The sequence below is a fragment of the Sus scrofa genome, chromosome 1 (assembly GCF_054392235.1).
Source record: "Sus scrofa isolate SSC_HxYL_T2T_F1_AM1 chromosome 1, Sscrofa_HxYL_maternal_Yorkshire_Landrace_v2.0, whole genome shotgun sequence".
NCBI lineage: Eukaryota > Metazoa > Chordata > Mammalia > Artiodactyla > Suidae > Sus > Sus scrofa.
This window is the reverse complement of record NC_139383.1, coordinates 125,266,477-125,284,688: the sequence shown is the minus strand read 5'-3', so window position 1 is coordinate 125,284,688 and position 18,212 is coordinate 125,266,477. Positions and strand designations below refer to the sequence as shown.

General features: G+C 38.8%; 1 protein-coding gene across 4 annotated transcripts in view; it reads right to left on the bottom strand.

Moving 5' to 3' along the window:
• The window catches only part of NEDD4 (NEDD4 E3 ubiquitin protein ligase), a 128,658-nt gene extending 110,771 nt beyond the window's left edge, over nucleotides 1-17,887 (bottom strand). For all 4 annotated transcript variants that reach the window (XM_021094888.2, XM_084969548.1, XM_021094899.2 and 1 more), the window contains exons 1-2: nucleotides 17,773-17,887; nucleotides 1,522-1,595 (exon numbers count right to left, since the gene is read on the bottom strand). In XM_021094888.2, the coding sequence (XP_020950547.2) occupies nucleotides 1,522-1,595; nucleotides 17,773-17,817 (119 nt within the window). In that variant the 5' untranslated portion in view covers nucleotides 17,818-17,887. The remainder of the gene's footprint in view (nucleotides 1-1,521; nucleotides 1,596-17,772) is intronic.
• Nucleotides 17,888-18,212: the final 325 nt, after the last annotated feature.

Below are 18,212 nucleotides of genomic sequence, written 5' to 3'. Positions count from 1 at the left end.
GTTGAAGAAAGCTTGTATTCATAGGAAAAATCCCACCTAGTCTAATAAAGCTATATATTATTCAATACAGGGCTATTCAAGTTTTCTACTTCTTCGGTGATTAATTTTGGTAATTTCTGTCTTTCAAAGATTTTGTCTACTTCATCTAAGTTGTGCATGATTCTTTATTGTGATGAAGTTGGGCACAGTGTTCCTTTTTGTCATTTTCAATTCTGTAGGATCTATAGTGATGCCCTGCTTTTATTACCATTACAGTAACCTGTGCCTTCTCTCTTTTGCTCTTCATTAGTCTAGCTAGAAGTTTAAAATTTTTATGGATCCTTTCGAAGAACAAGCTTTTGATTTCAATAACTTTTTTCTATCATTGTCCATTTTCTATTCAAAGCAACTCAGCTATGGAAAAAAGATCTAAACAGATAATAGGATTGCTGCTCAAGAAACAGAATTTCTGCTTCTTGCCAAGTAAGATAATTAACTGCATACTAAAATTTTAAAAAATACTCATCAGAGAGAAAGTACAAAATCCAGTGTCCACAGCTTAATACTTATAATGTCTAAGATATAATCCAAAACTATATAATCTATTAAAAAAACAGGAAAATGTTTTGAATCTGCTATTGTATGTGTGATTCACAGTCAGCTAGAAATGTCAGTAAAACATCATTTGGAAATCTCCTCTCCAGTTCTTTCCCTTCCAGAATCCCCACCACTACTATGTTTTCTTCAGATTCAAGTTTTCTGATTACGCAGGCCAAGAATATTACAATTTTCCCATTTTCTGATTCCAAGTGGCCTTAGACTAATTTATAAAACTGGGGACTCAGTGCAACTCCCCACCTCCAAACATGGACTCTCTACTAGACTCTACCTGTTCTATTCACTCTCCAATGCCTTTAAATTTCTGCTTTTTTGTAATATGTTCAGAGTTTATGGTTGTTATCTGCTCGAGGATTAGTCTATTAGAATTTTACTGATTCCTAGAAACGGAACTCAAAAATGTATCTTACGACTACCACTCTGAGTGGTGTACTTTTGCCTAATTTCACAAACTCAATAATTCAGATATCAGGGAATTTAGTAAACCATCAACTAGGAATATTGTTCTACCTCATACAACAGTTTACTAAAAATGTTACTCAACTTTTAATTTAATCAAAGTTTGGAAAAAATTATTATTATTATTATTATTATTATTTTTTTTTTTGGTCTTTTTGCCATTTCTTGGGCCGCTGTCACGGCATATGGAGGTTCCCAGGCTAGGGGTCTAATTAGAACTGTAGCCACCGGCCTATGCCAGAGCCACAGCAACACGGGATCCGAGCCATGTCTGTGACCTACACCACATCTCATGGCAACACCGGATCCTTAACCCACTGAGCAAGGCCAGGGATCAAACCCACAACCTCATGGTTCCTAGTCGGATTCATTAACCACTGTGTCACGATGGGAACTTCAAAGTTTGGAAAAAATTAATCAACAAAAGGAAAATTTAAAAATTACAACCCAACTTGTTATACTTACCTAGCTCCCAAGATATCCTTCTTGGCAAGGCCTATTCCAGCTATAACTTTTACCCTCACAATTCGAGAATTTTCCTAAAATACAAAAATTGGTGTTTTATTTTCATGTAATCTTTAACTTAAGACAATGTAATCATGATATTAAAATTAATTCAAAGAATCTTTTTTAGTAATTAATTTGATTCAAAGCTATATAAAAGACAATGAAAATTAGATTGTTATTTGTAATGACCTGATTATCTACAAAGAAAAGCAAAAAAAAACTAGAGTCAAATTGTTAGAATGAATAAGAATATATCATTGCTTACAAGAAAATCTAGTCAAATTATTGGAACTTTTATGAATTTATCATTGTTGCTATGTACATGACCACACAAAATTGAGAGTTCAGAGTCATTTGTAATAACTATTTAATCAAGTAATTATTTTAAAAACCCCATTCAATAAACTATTAAAACTATAATGTATTGATATTATAATATATGAAATATTAAATTTCTTGGTTATCATAATATTATAAGGCTTTATTTATATAAGAATGTCTTACTTTAAGAGATACATATTGAAGTATTTAGGGATAAAGTATGATAAAGTTTACAATGTACTCTGAAATGGCTCAACAAATAAAAAGTTAAACATGAGTGTATGTGTGTGTATATGGAAATAAAGAGAATAAGCAAAATGTTACCAATCTGTGCTAATGGATAATCAGATGTTTGTTATACTACTCTTTTCACTGTCCCAAAGATTTGAAATTGTTCAAAATAAAAAGTAGATTAAAAAATACTACAAAAGAGAAAGCATATTTAAAAAATTCAGAAGTAAGCTAAATTGTCAGATACAGAGAATATAATTAATAAGAAATGTCAAAAACTTTTACAGTAAAATTTTCAAATTACTAAAGCAAATAAGGCAAATGTAAATAAAGGAAGAAATTCACTGTGTTCTTGGATGCAAATATTTAATATCTTTATTTGTTTCCTCCAAAGTAACTTATACATTCAATACAATTCCAATTTTCTAAAATTCATAGGGAATAATGAGAATGAGTAAAGAGGTAAATAATAACACTTGATCACTATCTTACACTGTATAAAAAACAAGTTCCAGATACATTAAAATTCAAAAGTGAAAAAGAAAACTTTAAAAATTTCATAAGATATTTTAGAATAATTTTATGACATTAAAGTAGGAAAAGATTTTTTAAAAGTACAAACCCTAATGGAAAAAGACACTAGAGTTGACATTAAAATTATATGTATATTTTGTATGAAAAAAGACACTATGAGCAAAATGAAAGACAAGGCGAAAACAGAGTAAAGCATCTAAAATACGCATCATTGACAAATTTTGATTATCCAGAATATATAAAGAATTCCTAAAAGTCAATGAGTGATATTTAAAGACTATAATACAAGAAATCATGGAAAATGGCCAATAAACACATGAAAAGATTCTCAATTTCACTGGTCAAAAGAGAGAACTCAAGAAATTCCCTGGTAGGAGAGTAGATTAAAGATCTAGGATTATCACTGCTATGGCATGGATTTGATCCTTAGCCTGGAAACTTCTGCAGGCCACGGGCACCTAAGTCAAATAAGTAAATAAGTAAAACTCCAATACATCGTTGGTGGGAGTGTAAAGCAAAGAATCATTCTGAAGTGATATTTCGCAATATCTACTGAAGTTCTAAATCAATAACCCATTGTACTTTTAGATATATCCCCTAGATAAACTCTCACTTATGTACACAAGGCCATAAACATAACAGTATTCACAGTAGCATTTATAAGATCAACAAAGAGGAAATAGGAGTTCCCGTCGTGGCGCAGTGGTTAACGAATCCGACTAGGAACCATGAGGTTGCGGGTTCGGTCCCTGCCCTTGCTCAGTGGGTTAACGATCCGGCGTTGCCGTGAGCTGTGGTGTAGGTTGCAGACGCGGCTCGGATCCCGCGTTGCTGTGGCTCTGGTGTAGGCCGGTGGCTACAGCTCCGATTCAACCCCTAGCCTGGGAACCTCCATATGCCGCGGGAGTGGCCCAAGAAATAGCAGCAACAACAAAAAAGACAAAAAAAAGACAAAAAAAAAAAAAAAAAAAAACAAAGAGGAAATAAATGCTGCCCATCAAAAAGCAACCTAAACTAAATTCTATTTTAAAATTATTCCATCAGCAAGTAGTAGGTCATATTCCTTTCTGAGGAGAGGTCTGGGTGGGGAAAAAAATATATATCATAGGGCATTTATTTTAGTCTTTTTCCATTTCTAAATACTTAGAACCACCCTCATTCTTGGAGGTTTGACTTAATAAATATAACTGAAATATTCTATTTACTCTAAAATTCAGATGACATATTCAAATAACATAAAAATCCTTGGCTAGAGAAGCTAGGTAAAATAGCACTTTTCTCCATCACCAAGTAAAATTAAATACACAGTTGATCTTGCAAGAAAGAAGGGAAAAATTCAGGAATCAGAACAAAAGATAGAATTGAAAACAGAGAGGAAAACATAAACTGAAATTTCAGTTTTCTGTAGGGATTGATGCCCAAAAATCTGAAGGTCAGATTTTCCTGGAAGGTCACTGAATAATTAGGCCAATTAAAATATTCCACAGGCCCTACAGCCAAATTCTTCTATATCGGTTGACTGGGAAGTGGCTACTTAGTAGGTCCTTATCTCCAAGACTAATTCTGAAAATTAGAAATATTTTCCATGATAACTTAATAAATATAACCCTCTCAGGTGGTAAAATATAATCAGAAGTCCCCTCAGGAAGTAATATTATTTAATAATCTTATATTTTCAAAGTGCAGATAAGCTTTTATAAATTGTATATGACCTTAAGTGAGGAAAGAAATTATCAAACCCTTCTTAAAAGCTCAATCCATATTTGTGGAGCTCCTGATTTAAAAACCATCCATGTTAGGATACAAAATTAATACACAGAAATCTCTTGCATTCCTATACACTAACAATGAAAGATCAGAAAGAGAAATTAAGGAAACAATCCCATTTATCACTGCATCAAAAAGAATAAAATACTTAGGAATAAATCTACCTAAGGAGGTAAAAGGCCCATACTCTAAAAACTATAGGATACTAACGAAGGAAATCAAAGATGACATAAACAGATCAAAAGAGATGCCATGATCTCGGATTGGAAAAATCAACATTGTAAAAATAACTATTACTATCCAAAGCAATCTATAGATTCAGCACAATCCCTATCAAATTACCAATAGCACTTTTCACAGAACTAGAACAAAAATCTTTTAAATTTGTATGTTAACGCAAAAGATCCTGAAGAGCCAGAGCAATCTTGAGAAAGAAAAGCAGAGCTGGAGGAATCAGATACCCCAACTTCAGACTTTACAACAAAGCTACAGTCAACAAAATAATACAGTACTGGCACAAAGACAGAAACAGAGATCAGTGGAACTGTATAGAAAGCCCAGAAATAAGCCTACACACCTATAGTCAATTAATCTATGACAAGGGAGGTAAGAATATACAATTGAGAAAAGACAGCCTCTTCAATAACGGTGCTGGGAAAACTGGACAGCTACATGTAAAAGAATGAAATTAGAACACTCTTTAACACCATGCACAAAAGTAAACTCAAAATGGATTAAAGATCTAAACAAAAGACTGCATACTATAAAACTCTTAGAGGAAAACATAGAACACTCTTCAACATAATCTGCAGCAATAGCTTTTTTGATTCACCTCCTAGAGTAATGAAAATAAAGCAAAAATAAACAAATGGGGCCTAATTAAACTTAAAAGCTTCTGCACAGCAAAGTAAATCATAAACAAATCAAAAAGACAACCCACAGAATGGGAGGACATATTTGCAAATAAAGCAAATGACAATGGATTAATCTCCCATATATACCAACCATTCATGCAGCTCAATATCAAAAAAACAAACAACCCAATCAAAAAATGGGCAGAAGAACTAAAATAGACATTTCTCCAAAGAAGACATACAGATGGCCAAAAAACACATGAAAACATACTCAACAATGCTAATTACTGGAGAAATGCAAATCAAAACTACAATGAGGTATCACCTCACACCAGTTAGAATGGCCATCATTTAAAAAAAAATCTATAAACAATAAATGGTATAGAGGGTGTGGGGAAAAGAGAACCCTCCTACACTGTTTATGGGAATGTAAATTGGTACAACCACTATGAAGAACAGTATGGAGGTTCTTCGAAAAACTAAATATAGAACTACAATATGATCCAGCAATCCCACTTCTGGGCATACATATGGAGAAAACCATAATTCAAAAAGATACATGCACCCAATGTATATCACAGCACTATTTACAAGAGTCAAGACAAAGAAGCAACCTAAATGTCCATCAACAGGGGATGGATAAAAAAGATGTGGTGCATATATACAATGGAATATTACTCATCCATAAAAAAGAGTGGAATAATGTCATTTGCAGCAACATGGATGAACCTAGAAATTATCATCCTAAGTGAAGTCAGAGTATCTAACAAAAATGATACACAAGAAGTTACAAAAAAGAAAGAGACTCAAAGGTTTTGAAACTAAATTTATGGTTATCAAAGGGGAAACGTGGGGTGGGAGGGATAAATTAGGTTGGGATTGATATATACACACTACTATATATAAAACAGATAGATAACAAAGATCTACTGCATAGCACAGGGTAATCTATTCAATAATCTGTATGGAAAAAGAATCTGAAAAGGATCAGATATATGTACAAGTATTATGATTTACTTTGCTGTATAACTGACACTAACACAACTAAATCAACTGTACTCCAATAAAACTTATTTTTTAAAAACCCATTTATGTTAGCCTCTACTGAATCTATCCCCCAGAAGTCTTCTGGAGAAAAATTTTAAGAAGCATTAATTAAAAACAATTCCAGAGGATGATAACTTACAGTCACAGATACATTTAACTTTTAAACTTTATACTTGCATTTTCCACCACAAAAATGAGGACTACTTACTTTAGATGTTGTGGTTAAATGATGTAAAGCTACATCAATTTAAGATTTTTTTCAGAAAATTAAATAAGGAATGCCACTTATTTTCATTTCAATTTGAAGTCACTTTATTTTATAAATTTATGCTAGAAAATTGTCCAAACTGGTCTCTTCAATCACATGCATAAGCAGAGATCATACCTCACATCTTCTTTGAAAATGAAGGAAAAGAACATTTATGTTGCAATTAGAGACCAAACTCTCCAGTAATGTTAGGATCATGATACTAAAAGTACTCTCACAGAAATCTTGATAGTACTCAAATGAGTAAAAAAGAAACAAAAATGAAGTATCTTTTCTTTCATCAAAACAAAGACATTATCCTCAAGCAGATCAGAGCTTTTCACTTAAATTGGAATCTTCCCCTTCCACTCGAAAGAGAAATTTACTGATTTTTTTGAAAGTGAAATGGAAAGGTTGAAAATTGTAGGCAGAGACTTGTGTGGCTTTTCTCAATGACAGGGAGAAACAAAATGGTAATATGTTATCTATGCAAGCGGCTTCAGTAATTAAAAGCAGCTTTCCAAGGGTGGAGATTTTCCCTGCAATTCATGAAAATAACTACTAACTGCTCCTTAATCTTTCATCAAACTCCCTCCCCCACACCCCTCCAAAAAAACAGGAATAGGAAATGCAGAGCTTTAAACCCTTCCTTTCTTTCACAGGTCTTAGGAAATTTTTTGTTACTTTCTTCATCCTTCTCCCCTCTTTCTGCTGCCCATTTCTGTCAGTCTACCTTTTTTTTTTTTTTTTTTTTTGTCTTTTGTCTTTGTTGTTGTTGTTATTGTTGCTATTTCTTGGGCCGCTCCCGCGGCATATGGAGGTTCCCAGGCTAGGGGTTGAATCGGAGCTGTAGTCACCGGCCTACGCCAGAGGCACAGCAACGCGGGATCCGAGCCGTGTCTGCAACCTACACCACAGCTTACGGCAACGCCGGATCGTTAACCCACTGAGCAAGGGCAGGGACCGAACCCGCAACCTCATGGTTCCTAGCCGGATTCGTTAACCACTGCGCCACGACGGGAACTCAGTCTACTTTTTAACAAAGGTATATCCTGTGTTTACTTATCACTGAGTTGTTTTTTTGTTTGTTTGTTTTTGTTCGTTTGTTTTGTCTTTCTGGCTTTTCAAGGGCCACTCCTGCAGCATATGGAGGTTGCCAGGCTAGGGGTCGAATCAGAGCTAGTCAACGGGAACTCCATCACTGAGTTTTTAATACAAGCTGAATTCCCTCTGCCTGGCATATTCTTCCCTATCCTCTACCCTTTCATTGTTAAAGTCCTATATCATCTGAGCAGATGCTTTTGAAATCATTAAAAATGTGATGATTAATATTATTTAAGGAGTTCCTGTAGTGGAGCAGCGGAAACAAATCCGACTAGGAACCATGAGGTTGCGGGTTCGATCCCTGGCCTTGCTCAGTGGGTTAAGGATCCAGCATTGCCGTGAGTTATGGTATAGGTCACAGATGCAGCTCGGATCTGGCCTTGCTGTGGCTCTGGTGTAGGCTGGCAGCTGTTGCTCTGATTTGACCCCTAGCCTGGAACCTCCATATGCCATGGGTGAGGCCCTAAAAAGCAAAAAGTAAAGAAAAAAGAAAAAATATTATTTAATGACAAAATAATTATAATGTTAGTTGGAAAAATCAGGATGCAGAATGATACTTATTCTGTGACAATGCCATTAAAAACACATGTGCAGATAGGTAAAGATTAGAAGAAAATACACAACAATGAAAACAGCTATTAAAATAGTGAGATTATGAAGGTTTTGGTTTTACTTCTTAAACTTTTTATACATTAAACTCTTTTTCTTAAAAAAAAGTTCTGTCCTCTCTTCAAGTTCAAATGCTACCTTTTCTGAAAGCCTTGACTCATGTCATCTTCCTTCTCTTTGTTAGAGGTTCAATTAGGTATCATCTGCCACATACTATCTTTTAAATGAGGCAATAAACTATGTATCTTTCTCCACTATTAAAATTGTGAGGAGTTCGCTGGTGGCTCAGTGGGTTAAGGATCCAGCATTGTCACTGCTGTGGCTTGGGCTGCTGCTATGGCATGGGTTTGATCTCTGGCCTGGGAACTTCTGTGTGCTATGAGTGTGGCAAAACAAAACAAAACATTTAAAACAAATTGTGAGATTTTGAAGCCCAAGAAAAGTATCTTTTCATCATCTTTGTATCCTCTATAAAACCCAGCAGATCACTTCGCGCACAGTAGGGGCTGATAAATTCTTGATCAACAACAAACCTTTCTGAAGTAGCTGAAAGTAGGAATGAAGAACAAATTAAAAACAAAGGAAAGTCTGCACAGTGAGCCCTTGGCCCCCTTCCCTACTTGGGTCCAAGAACACCAGCTGCTAAACCTGTAAGCACCAAACAGAAGATTGGAAGACTTCTCTCTGAGAAAACTGAGAGGAGCAGGGCACAAACACTGTATTTGAGCATTACACAATGAAACAATAGATTCAGAAAACCCTATTGTGAAATACTCCAGTCAACAGTACTGGCCACACACACAGAAGATGTACATCAGCAAATGAGGGAATAAATTAGGAAAGAGGAAGACAAGAGGTCAAGGAAACAGCGGATTCAACACAGACAAGAGATCAAGAGAATTCTCACAATAGTAGCAAACAGAAACCTGTAGATTATGGCTATACAACAGGTGTGGAGTGCAAGCAGCTCAGATAGAATGCAATACAGCAAGAGGCTATCGCCAAGAGGAGTGTAGAAAAGCGAATGGATAGCATTCTTTGTGTGTGTGTGTGTGTCTATAAATACACTGAGTAGTTTTATAGCTCTTTCAGATAGTTTGCAATTTAATTTAAGATACCTGTACAGAAAATGAAAACAAAAAACGTACAATAAATAATTATAAACCTGGTACAGTGGTACAGATGTGACTAGCACTATTTACATATTGCAACAATATAAACACTGAATATTTAATAAAAAACATTGATAGAGTGGGAGGAAAGGACGTATTTTTTAAAAACTTTTTAAGCAACAAATGCCTTATAACTTAAGATGACCATGTTTTCCAAATGAAAGAGAACCTACAAATCGATGGCAGTTTTCTTCCCCTGGTATGATTGCTCTATATCTGCTAGGCACGGTTAAACTTCCTTAGGAGTTTCTGGGCAGTAACAACCATGGTAAAGTAAAGTACCCAGAATTATTAGATTTAGTTGAGTAGTGATTCTTTTTTTTTTTTTTTTTTTTTTGTCTTTTTTTGTCTTTTTTTGTCTTTTGTTGTTGTTGTTGTTGCTATTTCTTGGGCCGCTCCCGCGGCATATGGAGGTTCCCAGGCTAGGGGTTGAATCAGAGCTGTAGCCGCTGGCTTACACCACAGCCACAGCAATGCAGGATCCAAGCCGCCTCTGCAGTCTATACCACAGCTCACAGCAACACCGGATCCTCAACCCACTGAGCAAGGCCAGGGATCAAACCCACAACCTCATGGTTCCTAGTCGGATTCGTTAACCACTGAGCCGGGACGGGTACTCCAGAGCATTGTTAATGATGATAGTTATAACAATGATGATGAGTGTGAGAGTGTGAGTGTGTGTGTGTGCATGTGTGCGTGTGTGCGCATGTATGCTCACACAGGTATTTAGTGAGTTTCCATTCCACTTGGGATCAAACTCAAAATCCTTAATAAATGGCTTTCAGGCCCTGACAGGGTTCTGTTTTCCTCTCCTCTCACCCCCAGATTCATCCCCTGACATCATCCCTCTTTCTCCAACACTCCAGCCTTCTTTATGTTCCTCTCCATTTCATCCTTTGCACTTGCAGTTCTATTTACATAGAAGTCTTCCCTCTCCCCACTGCTAATTCCTAGCCATCCTTAGTTCACTTCCTTGGCCTTGCCTCATACTCTCTCCCTCCTCCATATAAAATAAACTTCATTTTTTCCTGTTACACACTTTCATCTTACATTTCTTTTCCTTCATAACATTTATAAAACATTGATGAGTGATTACATAATGTCCCTCTCTCTCACCAGTAAATTACTCTAAATGTAGTAAAGTCTGTTGCCAATCATCACAACCTCATGACCTGACTTAAATGCCTTACACATAGTAAGTGTTCAACAAATATTTGTCAAGCAAATATAGAATTCAAGTACTTCAGAGATCCACCTAAAAGCTATAACAAAAAAGACAGAAGATATGGAAGAACGTAAGAGCAGTTACGAGTTAATTTTGCACGTGTTCCACTCATCATCTTCCTAAAAAAGAATCTCCTGTTAAATTCTTCTATTTGAGCAACTATCCATGGAGAAGAGAAGAAAGATCATATCTCTGGTACTAAAGAGTTCTGGGTTTCAATCCCATATTCACTCTACTGGGAATAAGTCCTTGAGCAAATCACAATCTCGGATTTCCTTTCTATAAAATGGGGACAACACTACCCACTCTTGCAAGACTGTTGGGACAATTACAGCCAAAGTATGAAAACACAGAACCTGGAGTCCAAAATGTAGCGAACATTCAATTAAAAGCAGCTGTGATTATATTTAGATGGACTCTTTTACTCTGAAGGAGGATATTTTCATTCAAGCATCAATGTGCACCGACATGACTTCACATTACTCTCCTCATTGCCCCGACATGTCTCACATGGGGAAGCCAGACATCTGCATCAGGCCATGTGGAGACATATTTACTCCACGAAAGTCTTATCAAAACTTTTTTCCATTTGTTTGTGTTGTGTCTTTCTCCTGGCATTCACCTGCAGATCTACTTTCTCCATCCATTTATCCTCCTAAAACTTTGATAGGATTGAGAATTAAGCCACACTAAATAGAAGCTTCAAGAAGTAAGAGGTTGCTAACACTGATTCAGTAGAACAATGCATTTAGCAATTCAAATCAACAACCGCACATGACTCCAGGTGCTGCAGAATAGTCTTACTACCAGATATAGTTAGGAGACAGGAGAATCAGCTGGTTTAAATATACTTCTCTGACAGATGTCAACAATTTAAGCCAGATGACCTGTAAGTGACAGGGCCAGATTTCGACGTAGTCAAATTCCATTTTCTATACCCTGCTCACCCTAAATGATGTATTTAAAAGGTACCTCCATAATTCTATTCCTATGTAATATATGAATGGCTAAAAGTTAACTGTTGAAAAAAATTACAGGCCCTTCTCTTCTCTTCCTGGTGCAGAGGAGTCAATGGCAGGCCTACCTTAGGCAGAATTTGGGAGGAGGGGGCAATTTCATGGAGGTGCATGGTCAGCATGCTCACCAGCATGGGTCACGGAAGGGAAAAGGGGGGTGGCATACAGAGAGGCTTCAGTAGCATGCCCCTGGGGCATGGGACTCGGAAGAGAGAAGGAGAGTATTGCATAGCAATGCAATAGCAGGGCTCCTACAGGCACCCAAGGAGGCAAGAAGCAGAAGTGGCAGACAGAGGATAATCTGCACAGTTTGGAAATTAGTTATACCAAAAACATAAGTATATGGACTAAGGATAATGAAAGTCAGAATTTTCATTCTTAGAGAGGATACTTATGACTAGAAAAACCCTTAAGTATTAGATTTGAATTGGAGATACTGGTATGAATTAATGATTTTTAAATATATATGTACAGATTGATACACAAATAGCTATAGATTTATGTGTTTACTTAGGTATGTATATGTGTGTGGTACACACACACTTCTTGATTCTCATTGCTAAGACGGTTGAAGAGCAATGACATCTGCTAACAACGAGCACAGTGAGCACCCAGATCTTGGCTTCTAAAAACCATTTTCTGAATTCTCTTAAGGTTCAGCAAGTTCAGGATCCAGTGTTGTCACTGCATAGCCTGGGTCACTGCTGTGGCATGGGTTTGACTGCTGGCCCAGGAACTTCCACATGCTGTGGGTGCGACCAAAAAGAAAAAAAAAAAAAAAGCATTTCCTACTAAATGTAACCAGTGTTCCTAAGAGATATGGCTGCTTCCAGACAGTGCTAGGCCAGGCCAAATACAAGAGGGGACTGGAACATGCGCTGCCAGAAAAAAAATGAAGAGTTCAAGGAATAATGGGGACTTGTTACAAGAATAAAGGAACCTCCCTAAAAGGGTATACACAGAGATAATTTGATCCATAAATCATTTAATGATAGTAATTAATTACCACTCAATGAATAAGGGGATTCTACAAGTTCATGCTGATATAAATAAATAAATGGATAAATAAATGGAGGAGAAAGGGAAGGCTCTTCTTACACAGAACACCAATTAATAAAGACGGAATAAAAATAGTAGCATTTGATTCAGGGGGAAGCCATCAATGGTTAATAAAACTAGTGGACAGAGATCTGAGGAATGTTGGATAGGAGACTGGCACAATCTCTGATTACATCTCCACAAAATTCTAACCAATTATAAGGGGGGAAATGGTGACATTACCAAGAAGAAACCTGGCAGACACAAATATTATCAAGTGATCAAGTTATCATCCACAGTGATGAGATAAGCCAAAATCATGTACACTCTGATGTGATACACTGAGAAAAACACAGCATCATCTCCTTGATTCTTGCTCCAAAAGTGTGGCCTTTCATTATCATGAGGAAACAGTAAACAAATCCAGGATAAGGAACATCCTACAGGCTGTACAATCGTACACCTTAAAGCTGTCAAGGATGGGAGTTCCTGCCATGGCACAGTGGGCTAAGAATCCAACTGCAGTGGCTCAGGTTGCTGCAGAGGTGTGGATTCGATCCTCACCCAGTGCTGTGAGTTAAAGGATCCTACATAGATCGCAACTGCAGCTCAGATTCAATTCCTGGCCCAGGTACTTCCATATGTCCCGAGTACAGCCATAAAAATTAAAAACAAAAACAAAAAACTGTCAAGAATAAAGAAGACTGAGGAACCGATATAGATTAGAAAAGACTGAAAGAAGTACATGCAACGTATACTCCTAGATGGGATCTTGGATCAGAAAAGAAGAGAAAATAATAGAACACATCAAAGATTGAATGGGATTTGTGGATTAAATGGTAGTGGTGTAATAATGCTGACTTCCTGGCTTAGAGGCTTGAATTGTTGCTATGTAGCAAAGCATTCTTGTCTGAGGAAAATACACACTAGAGTATTTAGTGGTGATGGGGAATCATGTCTGCAGGTTGCCCTCAAATAGTTCCAAAAAAGACTAGTGAAAATGGCAAAAAAGGGTGATGAGAATAATTGCGGTGACCTATCAACAGTTGGAGAATCTACTTTAGGAGGATTTAGAGTTCTTTGTACTGTACTTTCAAATTTCTGCTGGTTTAAAATAACTAAAAAGTAAACTATTAAAAATAAACTATATTTATCTACTTCTTTGTTCCCATGGAAACCCACGAAAAATACTTTAGAATGATGATGGAATTAAAGAGTTGCAAAAAAGCAGTAATGGCAAAATCAACACATGAAAGACTGGGTTAAATACTAATGAAGTCGCTGTGTACACCACACTTCTCCTTCTTGGTGTGCTGGGAATGTAGATTTGAGAACTTTGTTCTCAGGCTCAGTGTGATACCAAGCAGGGTCTGCTTCTGCTTGGCCTTGATGGGTGAGAATACGTGCTTCTTAGGGACTCTATTGCATATGCATTGTCATGGCTTTCATCATTAGAGGCATCCGTTCTTCTGTATGTGAAAACTGTGCTCCCACACTAGCAATGGAGACTCAATCCTTTCCTCTTTCTTTCTTTCCTTCTTTTTTTTTTTTGTTTCAGTCAGGTTTCAGTTGTAGGAAATAGAAATTACTATAGATGTTGTAAGAAGAAACAGCTTATACAGGGAGTCAGGTGTTTCCAAAGATTGTTAGAAGCTCTGGAGGGGGCAGGCTGTACGCTATGCCTCAAAAGGACCTGAAAACACCTTGGAACTGGCCCACCCAGGAAGCTGTGACATGTGCCTGAGTCAGAAAGGTAGGTCATCAGGAGCCACCACCAGATCCATTGACTTTAAGAACATACTCAATCTAGACATCAGGAAGCTGCACCACCGCTATTTCTGTAACTTCCTATCAATACCCACAGAACAAGTTACCAGATAGTGAAATACTTTTGCAGAAACCCTCAATGTCTACATGACTACACGTGTCAGCAGAACAAGTCAAAGAAACAAGAAGTTATGCCCCACTTCATTTTCACCTTCCCAATCTCAAGGACATACACCTAACTAGGAAATCTTTTTCACAACCTCTTCACAAAACACTAAGTGCAACAGAGTCTGGGAAACACAGTGTTCAGTTTTCCAGGCTCTGCTTAACAGGGAAGTCCACTGAAATGAAGTGGGGATGCTGTATGGCAAGCCCCATATCTACCTTACTCCTTCTCACCACAGGTGAGAGGGCCTTAGTTTCTACTGTTAATCCCAAGAGACTGTCAGAGTAAATTTGGTATAAATTATAGTACACTACATTTTTTTTCCCCCTTTGGCCACGCCTGAGGCATGCAGAAGTTCCCAGGCCAGGGATCAAACCCAGCTGCTGTAGTGACAAGGCTAGATCCTTAACCTGCTGTGCCACCAGACAACTCCAATAGTACACTACTTTCTTAGTTTGTTATACCTTAACAGCAAAATTCTGAACATGGAGCCAGGACCATCTCTTACTGAAAGACATTTAACTGTGGAAGAGCTAAAATTCACTGAAAAATGAGACAGGTATTTTAGCATACTTCAATACCCAATATGCTCATACAGAGTGACTCATCAGCTATGCAGTATATACTGGTTAAATCACAATTCTCTCACTAGCTTCTATCCCATGTCTATTCATTCTTCTCGTTTCAGTTTCTAATTTAAAATAAAAATCACCTCTTTTGCTGCAAGAGGAAAGCTATCTTACTTTTAATCAACAGCAGAGGGCTGCCTATTCCCAGACTACTTTGTGAGTTTTAGAAAATGACATAGCTGCAATTGTTTTTAAAAAAGCAGAGGAGGGTGTTCCCTAAGCCCTCTTTCACTTTTGTGATGGATCAGAAAATAAATGGCAAGTGATAGTGGTGAGATGGCAACCTCTACCAGAAAACAAGTGATTTTTGTCTTTTCCACCAGACCATGAGCTCCTCACAAAACAGGAGGACACTGCTTTTTCTCTCTGCGTACCTGATGCCTAGCATACTGCTTGATACAGAACAGACAGCTAAAAAACATCTCTCAAATGAATAACCCAAATTACAATGGAAGAAGTGAAAGACAACACTTCATCATCCTGTCTCCTATCTTCCTATTTTACTCTCCTCCTCAATGTGGAAAAAGTGAACAGAGGGAGTTGGGGGAAATTTGCGTCATAAAACTGACAACTGGGACCCTTATTATGTGACAAGAGTGGGCCCCACACCAGAAAACTTCTCAGAAGTACAAATTCTTCAGCTGGTTCAGGAAAAACCTCATTTCAGAGTGGAGTTTCTGGCCCTTGGTCCCAATAGCTTGCTGACCACCCACCAAATGCCATGATTCAAGATTCAATTTATCTCAGCTGGACAGAGGAATGATACGAGAAGCAGATAACTGAAAACACTGACCTGTACCGAAAGAGAACAGACTGGGAATGACACCTCTGACAAGATGCTGTCTGTGATCAAGTGGCTCTGCTGGGAGGAAATGAGATGAGAAATCTGGAATAGAAGATCCTATCTCTGAGTAGTAACAACAGGGAAAGAAAGTCCAAGGCCAGCCTGATCGGGTTGGATGCCAGCTTGAGATTATCTGCATTGAACAGTTTATTGTAGCGAGCAGGGAGGCCGGACTGATAAGAAGAAATCTATCAAAGGTTCAATACTGTATTATTTTCCTCTGATCTCTTCTACAGAACAATAATGAGACATTAGCTAGAATATTATCTTTAGCCACAACACTGACTGTCATCTCTGAGGGGCTGCATGCCTAGCTGCCACCATTTGTACACTACCACCTTGCTTCTCTTCTGGTAGCAATAACTAAGAAATTTAATTCTAACTGCATCACATAATCATTCTCAAAACACTCTGAGTTAACCTGCCTGCATCAACAAGTTGCCCACTGTTTATAAAGCAAAAACTGTCAAAAGGAATGTAAAAGACACTTTATAAAAGATGTTTGAAGACACCAAGTTACTAAGAGATGGCAATATTACAACACTGTTAGAAAAATCTAAGCAATCAATCTAAATTATGTTGAAGGATTTACAGTTAATTGGGTCTAATGTTGATAACAGGTACATGTGACAGCTTAGTCAATCAATAGGAATGCTTAAATTGTTTCCCCAAACTTAACTAGTCACGGTTAGACTTCTAGTCTTTTCATCTCCCACCCATTCCCATTTTTGAAACAATCAACAGGGACACAGAGGAAGTCGCATCACATCTAAAATGGAACTACTCTTGCCAAATGGCCTTATTTTTTTAAAATAAGAGTAAGGCATAACCAGCGTAAGTTACTTAGGTGAAAAGAGACAGTTTTGCCTTCTCAAGTCACAGAAGCTAATTTTCAGAGTGAACAGCTGTGAGAAGTTCTTTGAAGTATTTATACTTTCCTGGCTTAACTTTTTAAATATCAGTGAAGACCAGTGAAACAGAGAGCATGAACTTTCCACACTTGACACTTGTTGCTATATGAGAGGAATAAATCTATCTACCTGCTTTCTCACCCCCCGTCTCCTAGTAAGGTATTAAAAAGGATTTCAGATGAAAAAGGAAAAACCCAAAAGCTAATGACAATTCACTTGGACGCCTTCAAAGTCCATAAAGTTAAGCCCAACGGGCCTCTACTAGAGCAGGCTAATCAGCAGCCGGGATGCTAAGCTCCAGGGAAACTCGGCGCTCCCCGCACCGCCCCCAGCTCACACTTGGCGGGGTGGAGAGAAGGGACCAGCGGGCGGGGTGCTGCGCGTGCCCCCGCGCACTCACGCCGCTGGCTGCCAAGCCCCCCTCCTCATCACTTCCTGAAGGAAACTGACGAGGAAGGCGGCGGCTCCAGGGAAGAGACGGGTATAGAGTACACAGGCTTTCGAAGAAAATCTGGCTCCCTAAAGCAAGCCCCCGACCCATCCCCATGTGCCGGTCAGCCCCCGGGGTCCCCACGACGCTTGGCTCGCTTCCGGGGCTCGCGCAGAGGGAGGAGGGCGCTGACAGCCGACCCTCTGGCGGCCGCCGCCTCCTCGGATCCAACTGATGGGCAAGCGTGACGGGAAGCACGCCCCGCAGCCCCGCAGCCCCCAGCCCGTGGCTCCTCACCTCGTCCTCCGGCAGCCCGAACACCTCCACCGCGCAAGTTGCCATTTTCGAAGGGCTGCAGCAAACCGGACGCGCTCGCCCCCACCCAGAGAGTGGGAACCGTAGTGAAGAGGAGGAGGGGAAGAGGGAGGAGGCGGGAGGAGTTGGAGGAAGAGGGGGCGGTGCTCCCCCGGCGGCAACAGCGCCCCACGCGGCCTGCCGGCGCTAGTAGCACGGGGAAGCGGGGCGCGGAGGACCGGCCCCGCCTCGTCCCGCAGCGCGCGCGCCCCGGGGGCGCGCCTTCCGCCCAGACGCAGGGAGGACGGCGGCTGAGAGGCGGGGCAGCCCCAGGGCATTGCGCTGCGCGGGCCCCAGAGGCCAGTAGGACGCCTGTCCATCCCCTGGGAAACAAAGGTGCAGCTCTCCTCAGCAACAAGTCTCACTGAGATGCGCCCAGAACT